Source organism: Nelumbo lutea, chromosome 2, assembly GCF_056320005.1.
Source record: "Nelumbo lutea isolate HS-2025 chromosome 2, American lotus-T2T, whole genome shotgun sequence".
NCBI lineage: Eukaryota > Viridiplantae > Streptophyta > Magnoliopsida > Proteales > Nelumbonaceae > Nelumbo > Nelumbo lutea.
Genome location: NC_142685.1, coordinates 12,251,359 through 12,272,470, shown reverse-complemented (window position 1 = coordinate 12,272,470; position 21,112 = coordinate 12,251,359). Strand labels below are relative to the sequence as shown.

The 21,112-nt window shown below is 38.6% G+C and overlaps 2 protein-coding genes across 6 annotated transcripts; both read left to right on the top strand.

Moving 5' to 3' along the window:
- Window positions 1–3,015: 3,015 nt before the first annotated feature.
- Window positions 3,016–11,990, top strand: LOC148868611 (putative protein phosphatase 2C 73). Of its 3 annotated transcripts, none has more exons than XM_088973347.1 (7): window positions 3,016–4,767; window positions 5,058–5,185; window positions 9,556–9,708; window positions 9,995–10,369; window positions 10,506–10,623; window positions 10,881–11,104; window positions 11,340–11,990. In XM_088973347.1, exons 1-7 carry the CDS (start codon window positions 4,593–4,595, stop codon window positions 11,733–11,735), a joined length of 1,569 nt encoding a protein of 522 aa, XP_088829473.1. In that variant the 5' UTR covers window positions 3,016–4,592; the 3' UTR covers window positions 11,736–11,990. The 3 variants fall into 3 exon arrangements, with proteins under 3 accessions (XP_088829473.1, XP_088829472.1, XP_088829474.1); XM_088973346.1 differs by having other exon boundaries at window positions 9,553–9,708; XM_088973348.1 differs by lacking the exon at window positions 9,556–9,708.
- A 4,518-nt stretch (window positions 11,991–16,508) lies between these two features.
- On the top strand, window positions 16,509–20,722 carry LOC148868610 (cation/H(+) antiporter 15-like). 3 transcript variants are annotated; one of them, XM_088972673.1, is made up of 4 exons: window positions 16,524–16,766; window positions 16,926–17,927; window positions 18,191–19,265; window positions 20,553–20,722. In XM_088972673.1, exons 1-4 carry the CDS (start codon window positions 16,551–16,553, stop codon window positions 20,720–20,722), a joined length of 2,463 nt encoding a protein of 820 aa, XP_088828799.1. In that variant the 5' UTR covers window positions 16,524–16,550. The 3 variants fall into 3 exon arrangements, with proteins under 3 accessions (XP_088828798.1, XP_088828799.1, XP_088828800.1); XM_088972674.1 differs by lacking the exon at window positions 20,553–20,722 and having other exon boundaries at window positions 16,526–16,592; window positions 16,683–16,766; window positions 18,191–19,661; XM_088972672.1 differs by lacking the exon at window positions 20,553–20,722 and having other exon boundaries at window positions 16,509–16,766; window positions 18,191–19,661.
- Window positions 20,723–21,112: the final 390 nt, after the last annotated feature.

Below are 21,112 nucleotides of genomic sequence, written 5' to 3'. Positions count from 1 at the left end.
AAAAAATAATTAAAATTTAAAATAATAAAGAAAAATGCATGAAAAATGCCAAAATTAAAAGAATTAACCTTAACATTCTAAATATAAATAATAAAACTTGAACATTTAATAATTCAAAAAGTAAACAATAAAGAGTAAAGACTAAATAGAAAAAAATAAAGAGTGAAAACTTCTAACAATGCATAAATAGTCTCAATTAGACCTAGCAATCGGGTCAGTGGGTTGGCCCATGACCCAACCCAGTTTTTTCCTAGTTGGGTTGGGTTGGGTCAGCCTCACATTCAGGTAGTTAAATATGAGATCCTAACCCTGTTTTTTTTGGGTTGGGTTGGGTTTGCGGGTTGGGTCAACTTTTTGCCAGGTCTATTTGCCGCAAATGATTGGGGTAAGGTTTGTAGGTGAAACTTAAAAAATGGAAGAGATGAAGATGAAAATGGAATCCTACTACGGGTTTGCAGTGAACTATGGTGAGAGTCTGAGAGATGAGAGGAGGGGGTTTGTTAATCAAAATGCCTACTTATTGGGTTTAATTTGGGACTCGGAGTCCACTCCCTTATATCAATATTAGGTCTAGCAATCTTGACCCCAACCCAATTGACCCACCCAACCCACCCACCTTGAAACCCATCGAGACCCACCCAATCTATTGGTTGGTCAGGGCCTATCTATACTCGAGGGTACTCATTAGTGTTAGGATGGGTTGGGTCACATGGGTCAGGATGGGTTTGGTCAAAGTTGGCTCTATCTATACTCGCCAAATCTAAAAAAAAACAGTAATTAAAGTGATTCGAACTCAAGCCTCTTAGCGCATTCACATCTCATTAGAATTCCAAATCACAATGCCACATGTCATTTTGGAATTAAAAGTGAAATAAAATAGATTTTATTAACTTTAGTGTTCACATGCAATTTTATAAAAGCAATTTTATAAAGTAATATTATGAAAAGGACTTTAAAAAAAGCACTTGTATGAAAGTACTTTTATAAAAGCACTTTTACACGAAAACACTTTATGAAAGTACTTTTACAAAAACACTTATGAAAGCATAAAAGCACTTTTACAAAAGTACTTTTACACGAAGGCACTTTTATGAAAGTACATTTACGAAAACACTTTTATGGAAACATAAAAGCACTTTTATGAAAGTACTTTTACGGAAGTACTTTTGTGAAAGCACCTACAAAATCAATTTTATATAAGTACCTTTGTGAAAACAATTTTATAAAAGTTATACATTTTTTGCAATTTTTTTACTATCTTCTGCATTTTTGTAAATTTTTAGTATTTTTCTGCATTTTTTTGTAATTTTCTGGTATTTTCTACGTTTTTGGAAAATTTCTACATTTTCTATAATTTTTTGGTGCTTTTCTACATAATTTTTGCAAATCTTTTGTGTTTTTCATGCATTTCCTACAATTTTCTAGCTTTTTTTTTTTGCATATTTTCTGATCTTTTTAGCAGAAGTTCTGGTTTTTTTTTGTAATTTTTTAGTTTGTATTTGCATTCTTCTTAATTTATGGTATTTTTTTAATGTTTTGCAATTTTTTGTATTTTTTCATTTTCTGCATTTTTTTCTACTATTTTCTACATTTATCTTCAATTTTTGCATTTTCAGGTATACGAGTTGACCTAACTCATTTTTGTCAAATGGCAGTCTTGAGAGAGATTATTCTCACAAAAATTATTATTTTTGGTATACGAGCCGTCTTGACCCATTTTTGTGTTTATAGATGAAGATAGGTGGGTTAGCATGGGTGAAGCTGATTAAGGGTCAATATTGATAGGTTATGATGGTGCACAGTCTGGCTACTCTTAGCTAGATGGTGATCCGAACTCCAATTGAACAACAAGTTGGATCAATCTGCAAAATAATGGATCAAAAAACCTAGGGTAGCTAATCCGGCGAGGTCGCTCCGATGCTTAAGTCAGTATTTATGCTGTGAATGCGAACTGAATGCTTGAAAGTTTGAGTGCTAGTGAGTAGAGTAATCACGCGTACCTTTGCCTTGAGGTTTCATGTCTTTATATACTGGAGTAGTCGTGGGCCTTACGAAAGAGCAACTGGATCTCCGGGTTGTGGAGATAAGGTTTGTTTCGTTTTTGAAGGAGAGCAGTATGTTGATAAGGCTTATTGTTTTACCTCCGACTCTGGCGGAGCCGAGACGAGTTCTCATCTTGATCTCAAGAAATTCGGAATTCGTTGGCCTTAGGAGTTGGTTACGTAGCGATTCAGGCCATTAGCTCCGAGTTAGAATTTCGATTCTTTAGTCCCGAACTGGATTGGGTGTCAAGGTGCCTCTACACCGAGGTGGGTTTTGGGCCGAGGTGGCTGAATATCTGAACTCTAAATGTTACGAACTAGGCTTGCCGGGCTGAAATGTCATCCCTTGATCAAATCGTACTTAATCACCCTTCATCAAGTTAAATGGGTCAATATGAGTGGGCCACGATAGATTAAGGTTAGGGTGGATTGTGACCCTTTAAGACCCTTTAAGAAGAATTCAACCCTTAACCAATCCACCAATTTGCCTCCCCTAATCAATATTAACGTTAAATTTAAACTTGGAACAGACCATAAAAACGTGTTCACATTTCATTCGTGGTCGCCCGATGAAATGCGACCGCGGTTGCCGCAGGTGCGAGAAACCTACAGATTCAATCTCAACCGCGGGATGAGAAAATTGTTAGTATCCATCTGCTACTCCATTGGATTCCAGATTCAGGTGCAGTGCTTAGTCTTACAACATTTGACTTGTTTTCAAAAAGTAAATTCAAATATCTTACATCTACTATCTTTCAAAATAATCTCCTACATCTGCTTAATAGAGGTGGGTGGTCCACGCGCAAGCAATCAATCCATTCCGGTTTCAAGTAAACGCGGATTTAATTTGGTCAGACTTCATTATCCGTACCCCTACCATTTTAATTAATTTATTCGTTGACAAATCATTTCTTATAATATAAAAATTATTTTATAGTTAATGAAGCCACTCATGGAATTTTCACAGATAAGCTCCTAGAGAGAAAGCAAATTAGTATTGTATTAAAAACTATGTCGAATGAGTCAAGCTCAAATCAGAAAAATAACTCAAACGATCAACCATTTGGACTTTATTTTGATAACTAAAACTGTTAGGATGGAATTGGGAATATCCGGGATCAGGAGACTCTACTGAGTTAGGATTGAATTAGGAGTTTGTTTTGAGTTTCAGTTCTTGTTTTGAGTTTGTTTTGAGTTTCAGTTATAAATCTTCAATAAATAAAAATAAGAAAAAACCAACTAGAAAAACTCTGGTTTTACATGGTATCAGAGCCACGAGAGGTCTGTGTTTCAAGACCTCTGGAGATCCGCGACGGAAGCGACGATATTCGGTGCCGGGAAAGGAGGAACTATGCACGCCAGATTCCGAACGAAACTCCAGATTCCACAGAGTTAGATCTTTGTCTTTGTCCTCCCAAAACTATAGGCTTCTTCCCTTGTTCGGATGTGGAAGCAATACAAAGCAGAAGCAGTGCTGTCGACAGCGTTTCTAAGAGATCGCCGCCACCGAAACGAAATACGAACGCCGCTACTGGTAAGAAGAGATCGCTGCCGCTGGTAAGAGATGGCCGCCACTGGAACGAAACACGACCACTGGTAACAAATCGCCGCCGCTGGTAAGGGATCGCTGCCACCGGAACGAAACACGATCACTGGTAATGGATCGCCGCCGCTGGAACGATTCCCACCTCTCAGTGTTCGCACCGTTGGTAACAGATCGCCACTTCCACCGCCGGTTGCAGATCGCCACTTCTCTCTTGTTGTCTTTGAAACCGCTACAACCGCCGTTCTTCTTAGGCACATTACCAGAACCAAACTACAGCACCGACAACTTTCTGGCGTTCTCTAGCGTCGCTCCAGCCTCATCTTCGTCCCCTTTCGATGGACATCCTGTCTCAGATATCTACACCCAAAGTGATGAACACCAGCTTCCTAGATCACTCAACGAAACGACCACAATAGCGAAAACAGGGGCGACGATCCATTGGTTTTCACTTCGGAAAGCTGTATTCACGCCGGCAGCCGTTATTTACGAGCTGTAGCTTGCTTCTTCAACTTTGCGAGCCCCTACCTAATCAAACCACCTACCTTCCCTGCAGTTTTGGGATATCAACAGAACTTTCTGTTGGAGTTGGTGAAGCCCCTCTTAGAAATGTTGACACAGGTTGTGACTTGGAGAGAGTCAAGAGTTCAACATCACGGTTTTGTCTCTCGATCATGGTAACCACATCCCGGGCCTGAATAGAGGCCCACCGATTAAGTATCCATGAGCGCCTGCATCGAACATCTGAAGATTCTACACTGACTCAAGAACCCTCCTGGACGGTCCCAGAGGAATCACGCATTGAGGTTGTCGGAAGATCGGTCTTAGATTCCACGGCTTCGAAATCGGTGCCTCTTCAGGGAATTCCAGATAAGACTCACGAACGTCCGGATCTTTAATGGGTTTTTGGCGAGTCGAAGTTCTACAACAGGTTTTAGGGAGATCCGGTTTTCTGTTTTTGTGACGATTCTGCCGCCGATTGAGGGTTTTCAGACACAGTGGTCGATATGGATGAAAACAAAGAAAAAGAACACGGTGGACGTGGTGGACGGAAACAAGGAACAGGGGCAGGAGAATCAATCGATGCAGTCAAGACTATGTTAAATGGACTAAGTAGTGAGCAGTGGAACATGTTACTCAATCTTTTGAACACACAGAAAGAGGGTACTCAACAACTAAGTGGTAAGCGAAAATTGTCAGAGTGGATAATAGACACAGGGGCTTCTCATCATATGACAGGAAGCCGCGAGTCGATGAGAGACATAAAGAACACCATTCTATGCTCTGTCGGGCTGCCAAATGGGAAAGCAACAATAGTAGAGAAAGAAGGCACAGTTGCACTGGACGATCATCTAAAACTGACTAATGTTTTATATGTGCCTAGTTTGAATTGCAATCTAATTTATGTGTCGCAATTGATTGATTAGTCGAATTATGTTGTTCAGTTCACTAATAAATTTTGTGTGATACAGGACCGAATTACAAGGATGCTGATTGGAGCGGGTGGGCAGCGAGAGGGACTCTATTATTTCCGGAGCATTGCATCAGCAAGAGCAATGAAGACTACAAAGAGCAAGACGTGTGGCATTTGGCATCAAAGGTTAGGGCATTCTTCTCATAAAATTGTTAAGTTGCTGCCTTTTGTTAGTACTAAAAATAATAAGGATGATAGTATTAAGGGTTGTGATGTGTGCTTCCGAGCTAAACAATGTCAAGAAGTGTTTGTTTCTAGTAATAACAAAGCATCCGATATTTTTGAGTTAATTCATTGTGATTTATGGGGTCCTTATAGAACTGCAGCTTCTTGTGGTGCTCATTATTTCTTGATAATAGTAGATGATTTTTCTAGAGGTGTTTGGATTTATTTTCTGATTGATAAGACAGAACTAGGACAAGTTCTTCGAAATTTTTTTGCTATGGTTCAAAGGCAATTTAACAAACCTGTCAAAGTGGTTTGTACTGATAATGGGACTGAGTTTGTCTGTTTGGCTAGTTATTTTGCTCAACATGGTATTATTCATCAAACCACTTGTTTCGGGACCTCTCAACAAAACGGGAGGGTTGAACGCAAACATCGGCACATACTCAATGTTGCACAAGCATTGTGTTTTCAAGCTAGCATGCCTATTGATTTTTGGGGGGAATGTGTATTGACCGCATGTTATTTGATCAATCGGACACCATCCATTTTGTTGAAGGGAAAGACTCTTTATGAAGTTTTATTTGGGCGGCCTCCTTATGATAATGTGCGAGTCTTTGGTTGCTTCGCATATGCGCACAATCATGGACATGGAGGGAATAAATTTGTCAGTCGAAGCAGACGGTGTGTTTTTGTTGGGTATCCTTTTGGAAAGAAATGATGGAGCTTGTATGATTTAGAGTCTGGAACGTTCTTTGCATCAAGAGATGTTACCTTTTTAGAGGGTGAATTCCCATATGCACGCAAGGAGGATAAACAACCAAACAAAGCACAAGGCCAATTTCATTGTGGAATAGGTGGGACAGATGAGGTGTTGGTGTCGTCCACTTGTTTACCAAGATAAGCAAATGGCGAGATGGAGACTAACCAGTGAGGTGAACTTGCAGAAGAAGGAGTCAGTGTAGAAGAAGGAACCCACATAGACCCAAATGCCAATACTAGTCAACCCATGCATTTTTCTGACGTCACCACAAAAAATACAAGCGAAGACAGTCCTGACGTTAGGGGGGGTAGCAATGTTGAGCAACAACAGCACCCTGATTCTCATTTAGGGCGTGGGCATCGACAAAAACAACAGTCCACAAGGTTAAAAGACTATGTGCTTCACACCACACAACGCTTGAGTCCCTCTCCGCGTCCCTTTGCAAGCTAACTCAGCCAATCACATCCTGCAGGTAGTCCTTATCCCATAGATAACTATGTGAATTGTAACAATTTTTCTTGTCGACATCGTGCTTTTTTGGCAGCTATTACTACAGGAGTTGAACCTACTTTTTTGCTGTGGCCGTAAAGGATGAGCAATGGAGGGATGCAATGCAAAAAGAAATACAGGCACTTGAGAATAATCAGACATGGACCATAGAGCATTTGCCATCTGGAAAACGAGCCATAGGATGCAAATGGGTATATCGAATCAAGTACAACGCTGATGGGACAGTGAAAAGATACAAAGCCCGTCTCATGATCTTTGGGAACAAGCAAGTTGAGGGAATTGATTATAATGAAACTTTTGCCCCAGTTGCAAAAATGGTTACTGTCCGTACCCTTCTTGCAGTCACAGCAGCTAGAAATTGGAAGCTTCATCAAATGGACATACATAATGCATTCTTGCACGATGACCTTCATGAGGAAGTTTACATGCGAATGCCTCCTGGTTTTCAGTCAGATAAACCGGGTATGGTGTGTCAGTTGCGAAAATCTTTGTATGGCTTGAAACAAGCGCCGAAATGTTGGTTTGCTAAATTAACCGCAGCCTTAAAGACATATGGGTTTCAGCAATCATGTTCAGATTACTCCCTATTCACCTTTCGTCGAGACAGGGTACATGTGCTTGTCCTCGTGTATGTGGACGACATTATCGTGTCAGGTAATGATCATATGGCAATTCAAGTCTTCAAGAAATATTTGAGTGACTGCTTCCATATGAAAGACTTGGGACCATTGAAATATTTTCTGAGCATTGAAGTTGCCCGAAACTCAACAAGAATTTTTCTGTCTCAACAAAAGTATGCTCTGGATATTATCGCTGAACTTGGATTACTTGGTGCAAAACCTGCTCCTTTTCCTATGGAGCAGAATCACAATCTGGCCTTGACAGATGGGCCTCTCTTATCTGATCCTGAGCGATACAGGCGCTTGGTGGGCAGGCTTATTTATCTCTCAACAACTTGTCTTGAGTTGTCTTATTGTGTTCACATTTTGTCCCAATTCATGCAGCAACCGCAAGAAAGACATTGGGAGGCTGCATTGCGAGTGGTGCGCTACTTGAAAGGAAATCCGAGTCAAGGAATTCTCTTGCGTTCAGATTGTGACTTGCAGTTATATGCATGGTGTGATTCAGATTAGGCGAGTTGTCCTTTGTCCTGACGTTCCCTGTCTGGGTGGTTTATTCTACTTGGGAAATCGCCGATTTCCTGGAAAACTAAGAAACAACACATTGTGGCTCGTTCTTCAGTGGAAGTAGAGTATCGGTCTATGGCCACGACCACATGTGAATTAAAATGGCTGAAGAGATTGTTACTGGCCCTTGGAGTGATGCATTCGAACCCAATGAGATTATATTGTGATAGTCAAGCAGCTTTGCATATTGCAACAAACCCAGTGTTTCATGAGCGTACGAAACATATTGAAGTGGATTGCCATTTTGTTCGTGATGAGATTCAAAATGGCTGCACTCATCCTGCTTATGTGTCGACTACCGTGCAGCTGGGTTGCAGAGAATTTGAGCATTTTCTCCGCAAGTTGGGCATTCATAATCTGCATGCTCCAAGTTGAGAGGGGTGTTAGGATTGAATTGGGAGTCTTCGGGATTAGGAGATTCCACTGAGTTAGGATTGAATTAAGAGTTCGTTTTGAGTTTGAGTTCCCGTAAATTTAGGAGATTCGATGTTCGATGGCTGTGTATAACTGTGTATATATATTCTAAATCTTCAATGAATAAAAATAAGAAAAAGCAAACCAGAAAAGCTCCGGTTTTACAAAAACAATTCGAATTACTCGACTTTGTAAACGCATTAATAAAGCAATTCAAATTTCCATAAATCCTTACCTTGGGTATCCAGTCAATACCCAAATTTATAATTAGGTCCGATAAAGTTAAATCTATGGTTGTGATGGATGCTTTTGAATTGGGATTTCTTCCTCGTAGAATTGGTCCTCACACCCACCTTTGGGTTCATCGATACAAATTGCTGAGAACTATGTATTATCAAAAAAAAAAAAAAGATATATATTCATCAATCCAAAATGTTTTAAGTAATTCCAAACACAATATCCATGAGATATGAGGTTTTTGGCAATGGTGATCTGGACGTTGAGCCAAGCCTCATATGGAAATGGGGCCTTTTCTGATCTTTTAAAAGTTTGGGATTTAAGTAGTAAATATGTTCATAAGTTACACTTCCATATTCATTTTCTATATAAAATGCAACTTCAAGTTTTTTTTTTTTTTGAAAAAAAAAATGCAACTTCAAGTAGTTGTTGGTTAATCAGGACACGCTTCATTATAGCTTAATATAAATATATTTAGTTTTATTTGTGATTTGTGAGGTATATACCAATTTCATCAAAAAGTTGGTTGAATCAATCGGCCGGTACTGCTTCATTTTCCCAACTTAATAAAATCAAAATTTATCCTACAGTCTGGCGCAATCCCAATCCAGCATGGACATTATTTTAGTAATTTCCAATTTGTACATGTAACCGAGAATTTTAAACTCTTTTATGCAACATCGTTGGGTCGGTGGTTTTGATTCTCTCCGGCATGTCTCCCTCTTCCTGACTCTTTCACCATTGAAGGAGTTCTTCTGAGTTTCGACTTTTTTTGGCTAAAAGTATGGAAAATTTCCAGTCATGGAATAAGAGGGGGGGAAAATCAAGCTAGACACAGAAAGAGGAGAAGACCACCATTGGTTCCCTCTATTTATTTACTTTGTTTCTATTTTCTTATCAGCAGAAACACATGAATTATTAACCAATTTTTAAAACGCCAAAGATTGTGAATAATTATTGCTTCTTCTCTGTTTCTTTGAATCCAAGCCATCGCCTCGGATAATCTGGCATATCGCTTTGTGGGACGCCAGAAATCTATATTTTCCTGTTGCCACCTGATTTCAAGAATATTTGGTGGGCATTGGATATTGATCGGAGATTGGTGGGTTTGCTCCTGGCTCTTGTAATTAGTCTTATACCTGTAGAAAGTGAAAATTCAAATTAAGATGGGAGCTTGTTGTAGTATGAATAAGAAATTTGAAGGATACATGGTGCAGCAGGAGGAGGAACACGACGACGAAGAGAAGGAGAATGGTAGACGCGAAGGAGATTTCGGGTCCCGTGTTATGTTACAGGGGTCTTGCGAGTTTGCATCCATGTTCACACAAAAGGGAAGAAAAGGGATTAACCAAGACGCCATGACCATTTGGGAGGTAAGGTAAATAATGAATTCACAAAACAAGATTAAACAATGGAATTAAGGTTGTTCTTGATTTGGTTTAATTTTTCGTTTCGTTTTTTTTCTGAGTTTGACGTTGATGCTGTTCGTAAATGACATTAATTTTGACCCTGCATTAATTTCTCAGTTCCTGAGAATTCTTTGTTTCGTTCGTTGGTTAATTTTGTGAGCACTGAGCAATGATCTCTCGTTGATGATTTTCTGATTCTCTTAGCTTCTTGTTTCGTTTTTTTTCGGGAACAAAATATAAATAAATTCAGGACTTTGCCGGAGAGAAAGACCTAATCTTCTGCGCTGTGTTTGACGGTCATGGTCCCTATGGTCACAAGGTTGCAGGCTGCGTACGAGAAGCTCTACCTTCAAAGCTTTCTTCCAGATTGAAATCATGGAAACTGGGTGAATATGATCATAAAGAGGATGACAATGACGCCTCTTCCGACGATGTCGGCCATTACAGTAACGATGAGGCGAACAGCCAAGACAAGGATGGTGGTGAAGGTGATCATAATCGATCCTTGTGTTCGTTGAAAAGCTGTTTTGTCAAGGCATTCGAGGACATGGATGAAGAACTGAGGCAAGACTCAACTATCGAGTCCTATTGCAGTGGTACAACAGCAGTAACCGTACTCAAGAAGGTAGGTTTACGACTTTACGCAGGATGGATGCAATCAACTGGTATGCGTGGGTATAATCCATGCAATATAATTGCTGCTAATTGAGGCCAGGTTTCTGATTACTTGTCTAATAATTCATTTGAATTTGTCTCCGTAGGGGGAACACTTGATAATCGCTAATTTGGGGGATTCTCGTGCAGTGCTTTGCACCAGAGACAACAAAAATCAGCTCGTTCCCATCCAACTCACGGTCGACTTAAAGCCAAATATTCCAAGTAGGCGGTTTCTCTAGGGACAATAATATATATATATATATATATATATATATATATATATATATATATATATATATATATATATATATATATATATATATATTTTATTACGTACTTGATCCATCCATCTCTCTCCTTGGAGAAGGAATTGGGTGTGCAATAAATCATCAATTTGTCTCACTAACTCTTCTCTCCCTTCTTCTGTATATGTTGTTCTCTTTTGTTCCCTTTAATTTCGATCCATGTAATTTAATTAGGTGAAGCTGAAAGGATAAGGAGGTGTGGAGGGAGAGTTTTTGCCATGGAGGATGAGCGCGATGTGTATAGAGTTTGGGTGCCTGACGAAAATTATCCTGGTCTTGCCATGGCGAGGGCTTTTGCTGATTTCTGCTTGAAAGATTTTGGCCTCATTTCTACCCCACAGGTTTCTTATAGAAAGATTACTGACAAGGATGAATTCGTTGTCATGGCGACTGATGGGGTACGTACGTAAGAACAATACAAACAGAAACACCCAAAAGCAATATTATATATGGATTATGGATTATGGAGAGAGAGATTAGGTTGGGGCTCCACGTGGGAGCATATATATATAATATATAAATGAGTCTGATTTGGCATGCATCAAGCTGGTTATATACATAAGCATTAATTAATTATATACATACGCATTAATTAATCAAGTACCTCTTGATGAGAAATTGTGGGTTGTTCAGGTATGGGATGTATTATCAAATGAGGAGGTGGTGGAGATTGTTGCATCGGCACAAAAGAGATGCATGGCAGCCAAGTTATTAGTGAATCATGCTTGTCAAGCTTGGGAAAATAAATACCCAAATTCAAAGGTTGACGATTGTGCAGTTGTATGCCTATTCCTGAAGCAGCAGTCCTCATTTACCAAAACCACGCCGGTTTTGATGAACAATGAGAGTCGTAACAGAAGATTGGACATTTCTCCAAGTGTTAAAATAGTCGGTCTGGTTGATGGAGCCCATGAAACCTCGGAGGATACAACCACTGCAACACCAAAGGAGGAGTGGACTGCTATTAAAGGCTTTTCTAGAAATAATTCTATATTGAAGCTTCCTCGAGTGCTGGATGAGAAAATTTGATTTCTTCTCTTTTTCAAATCATGTAGCAGAAGCTCCATATATAATACGCTTTCCTCTCTCCTGCCGCTAAACATGGTCTTCTTCATAGAGACCTACCTCAATGGAGTCATACTCAAAATAGAAATTTGGACAAAATATTTATATACAATAGTGAAATGAATAATGACACTTCACTTCAGTTTTCTCATTGATGTTAAGATTGTATATTTACCAAGGTTTTTAAGTAAGAATAATTTATTGATGCTGATTTTAAAACAATAGAGTTATAAACACATTCCTGATTCTTCTCTCTCTCTCTCTCATCACATTTCCAAAGAGATGGATGATGATCCAATCTCACCTTAATTAGTTCCAGTTGGGTTTGTGAGTGTTTTCCAAGTTTTTCACTTTTTCTTGTCTTTTACCCTTGGATGCAACTTGAGCAGGTTCAGGTTGCGACGTTGTTAAAATTTAAATAGGCCCGGCCCAAATAGGCCCTCCTTTAAAATTATATATTATATTTTGGGTAGGGACACTTACATGTTACACCCCCAAACTTTCATTTGCATTAAAAGCCCCCTTAAATTTTTAGTCCAATACATTGTCCCCTCCATTAGTATTCTTTCAGATAACCTTAATAAAGATTCTAAGATTGTTGCCATTTGTGAAGTCTGCTGCAAAATGGGCGATGCTACAATGGAGTGTACAAATATGAAAAAAAAAAAAAACAAACAAAGAGAAAGGGTTAGGGTTCCGCAAAGAAGGTCGATGATGCAACATTAGAGATGAGTAATGAAAAGAAATCCGAATATAAGGGAAAGAAAACTATGGTGCTCATGCAAGAGACTAGTAAGAATGATAAGCCAGGTGGAAACGACAATAGAGAAGAACTTGCAATGCCTTTTTAGTAGATCTTCATCTTGTCAATATAGATTAAAGGTGTTCCAAAAGCATGGCATGGAATGAACTCTAGTCATGTAGCCACTCCTACAGAAAAAAACATGAGCACATTGGTAAGAATACGACCAAGGAGAAGAGTGATTCAAATCAAGAATGGATAACAAAGTAGAAAATAAGAGGGGAAAAACGAATTCTAAGGCTATGTTTGGAAGTGCTTAAGTTAAAAATAATTGCTTATTGAATGAGTGCTTATTCCAATAAGTATTTATTTGCATTTGGCACCCAATATTTTTGAGTGTTTATTTTTTAAAATAAGCACTTATTTTGTATATTTTGTATTGGGTGTTTGGTAGTCTTTTTCTCTAATAAGCACTTAAATAAGCATTTGTGACTATTTTGTCCTTCATTTTCTTTCAAATTTTCAAAATATATCCTTTAAAAGCACTTTTGTTAAACTACTTTTCTAAAAACACTTTTATGAAAGTACTTTTATGAAAGCACTTTTATAAAAGTACTTTTGCAAAAGTGATTTTGCAAAGGTAATTTTATGAAATCAGTTTTATAAAAGTACTTTTATGAAAATACTTTATAAAAGATCTTTCACAAAAGTACTTTTTTAAAAGTACTTTTATAAAATTCAACTAGGGATAATTTTATAAGTGGTATTTTAAAGTTCAACTAGAGATAATTTAGGAAGAAAAAAATTGAATAAGTGCTTATTGTATAAGCATTTAAAGGATAATACAACCAACTCTCTAATTTGGTAGAGAAGATAGAGAATCAGGCCAGGACTGGGTAAGGTATGGTAGGGTACACTATTAGGTTAAACCCAACCCTCCCCAACTTGTATATTGTTGAAAAGCAAATGAACTTTATGTATTAACTAGATGTTGAATTTAATAATATTTTAAACTTTATGTGAAGGATAATTGACTATTTATGTATTTTTACATATCTTAACCAAATATTGGAAATTGTCATTTGCTCACGTTACTTTACTTATTTATTGCTTATGTATAACAATAAATAATAGAAAATTATATGCATATTGTAAACCCAACCCGCGCTACCCCTGAATGCAGGGAGGGTATTGTCATGGAGGGTTTTGCATCTTCTTGTGTGGGGAGGGTTTGGATTCTCAAAATCCAACGTAGAACAATTTTTATGGCAGGTACAACTTAGGAAATTTAGGGAGGCGTGTAGGGTCTAGAATTTCAAAACCCATTTTTCAAGTTAAGCTAAAAGGAGTTTTAGTAAACTTATTCCATTAGCCATATTAACAAAGCAGGGGAAAGTATCAAAATCTAAAAGTTTAGGGGGTCTTTGTTGTAAATGAAAATTTGGGGTTAACTTTCACTATCCCCAAAGTACAGGGTTGTAATCTGTAATTTACACTTTAGTTTGTTATTTGTTATGATTTTAATATCATTTTCTTCTCCAATGGCACCCAATACAGCATTTCTTTCTAATTGCATGCGATCACATGCAATGTAGCAACTCTGGTGTTTGCAATTTGTAGAGTTATGAAAGGGTCTCTATGCTGCTATTAGGGCTGCAAATGGATTGGATCGAATCAGATATAAATATATCCAATTTTGATTTATTTATATTTGAATTTGAATTGAATCATATGCATCAGATTTTTAGTGGATTCAAATTGAATTCATATTATAATTAAAAACTAAATATTATATAAATAAGACTAAAAATGATCAAACTGTATGCAAGACTTGCGAGCATCATGTCATAATTAATAAATATACTAAAAACAACTATAATTAAAAAAAAAATACAATAATCAGTCAATAGGGATATCAGTAATCATTCTACAAGAAACCTGTGGGGTAGAAATGAGGCGAGGGCTTTGGCCGATTCAACTTTCAAAATGGAATATCCAAAATAATGTAAAACAATGTATAGTGGTTAAAAAGCCGACTTATTTGAGGAACAGACAATAGGGATCAAATACACCATGGGAGTTCCACACCGGAGGGTGGTTCATCTCGGAAATATAAAAATATTTTATTTCTCTTCCTGCGTCTGTTTATATCTATAATCTATAATATATGATATATAAAGGGGATACATGCTTTGAGTTCTGTGTAGATCACAAAAGTTGAGGGTTCGAATCTACCCCTCACACACAGCATAAATCAGCCGTACATTGGGAACATCCCCCGTACCTGTCTGTGTTGTTTTTATTCATGGAGATGTTCCCTGATTTGTGTCGTGAGCTGAGGTCGGTGCGAGGAGCAGATCCGAACTCAAAAGTGGAATCCAAATACCATATGAATCCGAATTTACTCTATAAAGTGTGCCTCGGACGTACTTTACAACACTTGCATAGGGAGATATTCCCAATGCATAGCTACATCCAGGTGTGAAGTTGATGTGAGATGTTTTCCGTGAAGAGCATATCCAAATTCATTCCATATATCTATATGATTAATATTTGCACACAAGTTGATTAATAATGCTTTCCAATGGAATAACAAAGTATATGCAAATAAGGGTGTCAATGAACCAATTTTGGATGGGGCCCCATCCAGTCCAAAATATATACTTATTAGATTGGATTGGACTTGGTGCTTCAGTGATAAATTTATATTGGATTGGATTGGGTTGGATTAAGTCAATATCTGATTCATTAATATAAGATAAGAATATAGGTGTCAATGAACCGGGTTTAGGTTGAAACCAATCTAAATCAAAACGAATTTGAATAGATTGGACAGTCTAAGCATTGAATTGGAATAGTCCAAAATATTCAATGGATTGGATTGGACCTGGTCCATTTATAATGGACTTACATTGGACTGGATTGGATTGGACCAAATCCAGTCCAATTGACACCCCTATATGCAAGGCAAGGAATGGTTGTCTTTCAAATTCTTTTAAAATCGTGTAATGTCAAATGTCTAGAAAATAAAAGGTTGATATGGAATTTTATATAAAATAGAACCAAAATGATAATTTCTTAAGGTTGTGTTTGGTTGTAGTGTAAATTCATTTGCACTGATGGAAAACTAGGGTAGTGCAAATGATTTGGGTACAAGTTTTAATTTATTTTTTATTCAAATACCCTACCTTGTTTGGTTGCAATAAAAATAAAATAAAATAAGTCCCAAAAATAGAATAAAATAAAATCCAAAACAAAATTAAACCAAAATTTTAAATTTGCATTTTTTTTATTTGCACTACCATGCATTTGTACTGTGCAAATAAAATTGGACTGCAACCAAACACAACCTTAGGATATTATGCATACTCATTTTTTATAATTTAATTGGTTTATATTGAGATAATATCTATCTATCTATCTATCTATCTATCTATATATATATATATATATATATATATATATTACACAATTGAAGAAATGAAATATTTTATTAATACTTGGATGCATGGTTTTCAAAATCGGACTAGACCGGACAAACCAGGAATCGATCAGGTGACCGGTTTTGTTTTCCCCAAAAACCGGATTTCCCTCCAAAACTGTTGATTTTGGTCGGTGAATCGCTGAACCGGGTGGTTAACCATTCGAACGGTTTACACCGTTGTTTATTTTTCTGAATTTTTTTTGTTTTTTTATTTTTCTATCAAAATGGGTCGAGTGTTCGGTTCGAACGGTCAGACCGTTCAACCCAGCAACCGGACCCCTGACCGGTTCGGTCACCGGGTCGGTTTTAAAAACCATGCTTGGATGTTCGACCATTAAAAAAAAAATCTAATTTAGCTGCATTATATTGACCATAAGTCAGTGGTCAAAATTCAACGCCTAAATGCGTTACGCTGACCTCCTTGGGTTTCTCTCGCCCGCCCATCCGTTCCCCCTCAATAACTCAATTATCCTTTGTGTTTGGATTTCTCTTTCTTCTCAGCTTCGATTCTCTGCTTGACGTCAACTTCTACGACCCAGTGCCGCCGTGGAGCATGGATCCCGTAAATGACACATTTCTGTTTCAGAATAAGATGGTATGCCAATGTCCTACGAAGATTAATTCCAATGGGGTTTGGTTTGGACAAAACCCTCTTCAATACGCAGCACCGCTTTTAATGTTGCAGGTAGTCACAACTTCCCTTTCATGGAGAGCGATGGAACTAGTCCTAAAGCCAATTAAACAACCTATGATCATCATGCAAATTATGGTACGTACGTTTCCTGGCGGGGCCGACGTCTTCCTTCTCCTACGAACCCTAATCCGTATATATATAAATCATATAATTAATACGATATTCTTAATTGTTTCGGTGATTTTTTTTTTTCTAAAAAGAGAAAAAAAACTCGATCAGTTTAATTCTGTACAGGGAGGTATAATTCTTGGTCCTTCGTTGGTAGAGCGCACCAGGATTCCTTCGGTTCTGTTCCCCATAAGATCGAAAACGACATTGGATACAATAGCAAGCTTCGGTGTCATTCTTTTCCACTTTCTGGTGGGAGTGAAGACGGACTTCACCATGATAACAAAATCAGGAAGGACTGCAGTGGCTATAGGGATATCAGTCTTCCTCTCTCCATACATCCTGGGTCCGCCTCTCAGCTTGTTTGTCAGGTATTTTATCCCCATGGAGGAAAACTTAGGGACATTGGTTCCCGTTTTAGCAGCAACACAGTCGGTGATGATATTTCCAGTTGTATGTTCCCTTTTGTCGGAGCTCAGGTTACTTAATTCCGACTTTGGCCACCTGGCCATGTCTTCTTCCATGATCCTGGACGTATGCAATTGGTTTACCATGGCCATCATTCATGCCCTGGACGTTGGAAATGCAGGATTTGGACGTTTAACTTGGCTATACTCTGCTTTGTCGTGTGTGGCCATGGTGGGCTTCATTTTTCTGGTTTTCCGGCCAACCTTAATGTGGGTTAGCCGGAACACCCCACAGGGAGAACCAGTGAAGGAGGGGTACATTGCATCTATCCTTATAACATTGCTGGTATCCACCATCATAAGCGACACCATTGGTCAACGTTACCTATTTGGGCCTTTAATTTTGGGGATTGCTGTACCAGTTGGACCTCCTATAGGCTCCACTTTAGTGGACAGGCTTGACCTCATCACTACATGTTTGTTCTTTCCAATCAACTTCGTTATCATCGGAATGCAGACTAATGTGCGTAGCATACACATGGAGACTATAGAGATCATGTCGCTAGTTGTCCTTGTTAGCTCATTGGGAAAGATAGCAGCAGCCATGGTGCCTTCCCTCTGCTTCAAGGTACCAATTCGCGAAGCTCTCTTGATTGGCCTCGTCATGAATGTTAATGGAATCATCGAAATTATCACCTATGGCATCTGGAGGGATAGAAAGGTGATGCGCTCTCTCTCTCTCTCTCTCTCTCTCTCCAAGTCTCAAGACTCTCAACGTCTTTCCTGCTGAAATTGATTAATTGATTAAATAACATATGCATGACAGTAGAACTGGAATACATGCATGCTTCACTTCTCTGTCCTTCATTGGAAAGTAATTAAAGAAAAACTCTTTAACGAACAATTCGCCAAATTATATACATGAAGATCGATGGGGGAGGATGCCATCTTTCTTAATTAGGGTATACTTTTTTTGATGTGCAGATATTAAACGAGGACACCTACTCAGCCCTGATCATCTTGGTGTTGTTGGTAACAGGGAGCATTTCACCCTTAGTGAGAATCTTGTATCGCAAACGCTCAAGGAAATACCTCTCCTGCAAGAGAAGGACCATCGAACACTCAAAACACGAAACAGAGTTCCGAATACTTGTGTGCGTCCACAACCAAGACAACGTACCCACCATTATCAATCTCCTGGAAGCCTCAAATGCCACAAAAGATAAACCCATATTTGTTTTCATTCTACAGCTGGTAGAGTTAGTGGGCCGCTCTACTCCTTTCCTTGTGTCCCATGTACAACAGAACAAATCGCTCTCAGCATCCACCGGACTGAACTCGGAACGTATCTTAAATGCTTTCAGTTATTACGAACAGCAAAACAGAGACCGTGTTATCCTGCAGCCCTTCATCGCCATGTCTCCTTATGTGTCCATGCACGAATACGTATGTTCAATGGCTGCCGACAAGAAGACCTCCATCATAATCCTTCCTTTTCACAAGCAATGGGCGGTTGATGGCAGGGTTGGGTCGGTGAAGGCTGCGGTCAGGAATCTTAATTGTAATGTGCTCGATAAGGCCCCCTGCTCTGTTGGCATCCTTATAGACCGGGGTGTTCTCAATGGCTCCAGGTCCGTGCTCTCGTGTTTGTCGTCTTACAAAGTTGCAGTGCTCTTCCTGGGCGGAGCGGATGATCGAGAGGCTCTAGCCTATAGTGCACGTATGGCTCGACAACGAAGCGTCAGGCTCACCGTGGTTCGGTTCGTAGCCATCAACGACAGGAGCAATACTGACAGGGAGAAGAAATTCGACGGTGAGGCATTGAATGAGTTTAGGCTGAGTAATATGGGGAATGAACGCATCATGTACAGGGAGGAGGTGGTAAAAGATGGGGAGGGAACGGTGAATGCAATACTGGGAATGCGGAATTCCTATGAACTAATGATCGTGGGAGGACAACGCAAGAAGAATTCGCCGTTTTTAATGGGCCTTACCGACTGGAATGAGTGCCCGGAGTTGGGAACCATCGGAGACATGCTCGCCTCTACTGATTTCGACGGTAAAGTCTCAGTTTTGGTAGTGCAACAACAGGCCAGAATGGTAGGACTAGGATTTGTTGGGAACGACGACATCCCCATTAACGTTAACGCTAGGTCACTCGCTAGAAATAAGATGAAGTCGTTCGCTATTCACGATGAGATGGATGATGAAGAGAAGCAAAGGTTTATGATGGGTCAAACTCAAACTCAAAGTAAAATGTACAGGAATAGCATTTTCTAGCCTTTAGCCTTTAGCCTACCCATATATCCTACATCCTCCTCCGTCCCGTCCCCCACAAACATTTCCAATTGCAACTTCCGGGGGAATGGAGGATTCGTCGTCATCATCATCATCATGTAAAAAGCATAAATATTTTTTAAAGAAAGAAAACATTTGTTCATTTAGCTCGTAGAAATTTTAATTAGTAAATTCTTTGTCAAAAAACTCTTTATTTTTTCTTTTTCTTTTCTCCTCTTACAACAACGCTGCTTGATCCTTTACTTCCATTTGCTTGCTCTGCATCCCATTGCCTATCATTACACTCCTAAATTAAATACCCACTCTCATGAGATTATACATGTATGTAACAGGCAGAGATCCGGCAGCATAAAATTGATACCCTTTTCTCTTTTCTTTTCTATCATTGAAAATAATATGCAACAATACACAATGGGAACTGATTTGGTCACATTAATTTTTATTTTATTATAAGGTGCAGAAAATGAAAAAAGAGAAAGTTAAGGCTGCATTTGGAAACGATGCAAATGGAGTATAAATCCCTGGTCAGGGTAAACTTATACTTTGGTTCACTTTTGCCTGTGTTTGACAACATTACATTTACATTTATGTATTGACAAATAACAGACCAATGTATATTTACATTGATAATAAAATGTAAAAATATATCAATAAAAAAAAGTAAAATTGCATTCAAGTGGACTTTTGATAAAAAAAAAAAAAAGAAAGAAAAGCATATGCATTATTGAAATTAATGTTTGCATCCACTACAGCTAAAAATCTGTTTGGTAAGAAAGTAAATTTGTCAATGAAAAATTAACCCAATTTTACAATTTATATGAACCGTTTTACACTACATATTTGCATCATTTCCAAACACAGTCTAAAGAAAATTATTATTTATACTGATAATATGGGATTACTCTGGTGAATATGGTATTTCTAAACCTTGCATTTGCACTCAGTTTGGAAAGTGGGCAAATAAAAGGTTTAGCATCACGACCCTGCACAATAGTAGGGTTCCTATGACCAAATTATTCTCCATAATTGTTTATGATAATTGATACAGGTAATATTGACCGCACCACCAAAAGACAATACGTGGCTCTCCTGAGGACATTTTCTTCATCTCACAAGATCTCGGGGACATCATCGTCCTTTCCTACTGAAGTCAATGCAGGGCCTCTATTGCGGACGTTATGGGCTTGCGGAGGCCAATTCAGGATACTCCCACTTTGAACCAATAAGAAAATGTGCAACCAGGTCTTCTCTTTGAACCAGGAGTTGCGCATCTTATTTGATACCATATCCAGGTCTCCACTACAAAGGATCAAAGATCCTACCGCACTTCCATTTATCAAATAAGGCTGTCAATTCGTCGGGTAGATCCAATAAACCCGAACCCAATTTGGTCTTCAACACAAATACTAAAAGTTGTCATGCCTCTTCAATCTCACTACCCGACCCTTGATTTATCAATCAAGAGATTTCCACTGCCCAAAGCCCACCCACCTAAATAGCCCCACCTCCCAACAAATACCAATGAAAATGCGTTCTCGTTTCTGCAAAGAGATTGAATAAAAAAGAGAAAAATAGTTAGGAGACCAAGCTTTAAGAGAAAAACAAAGA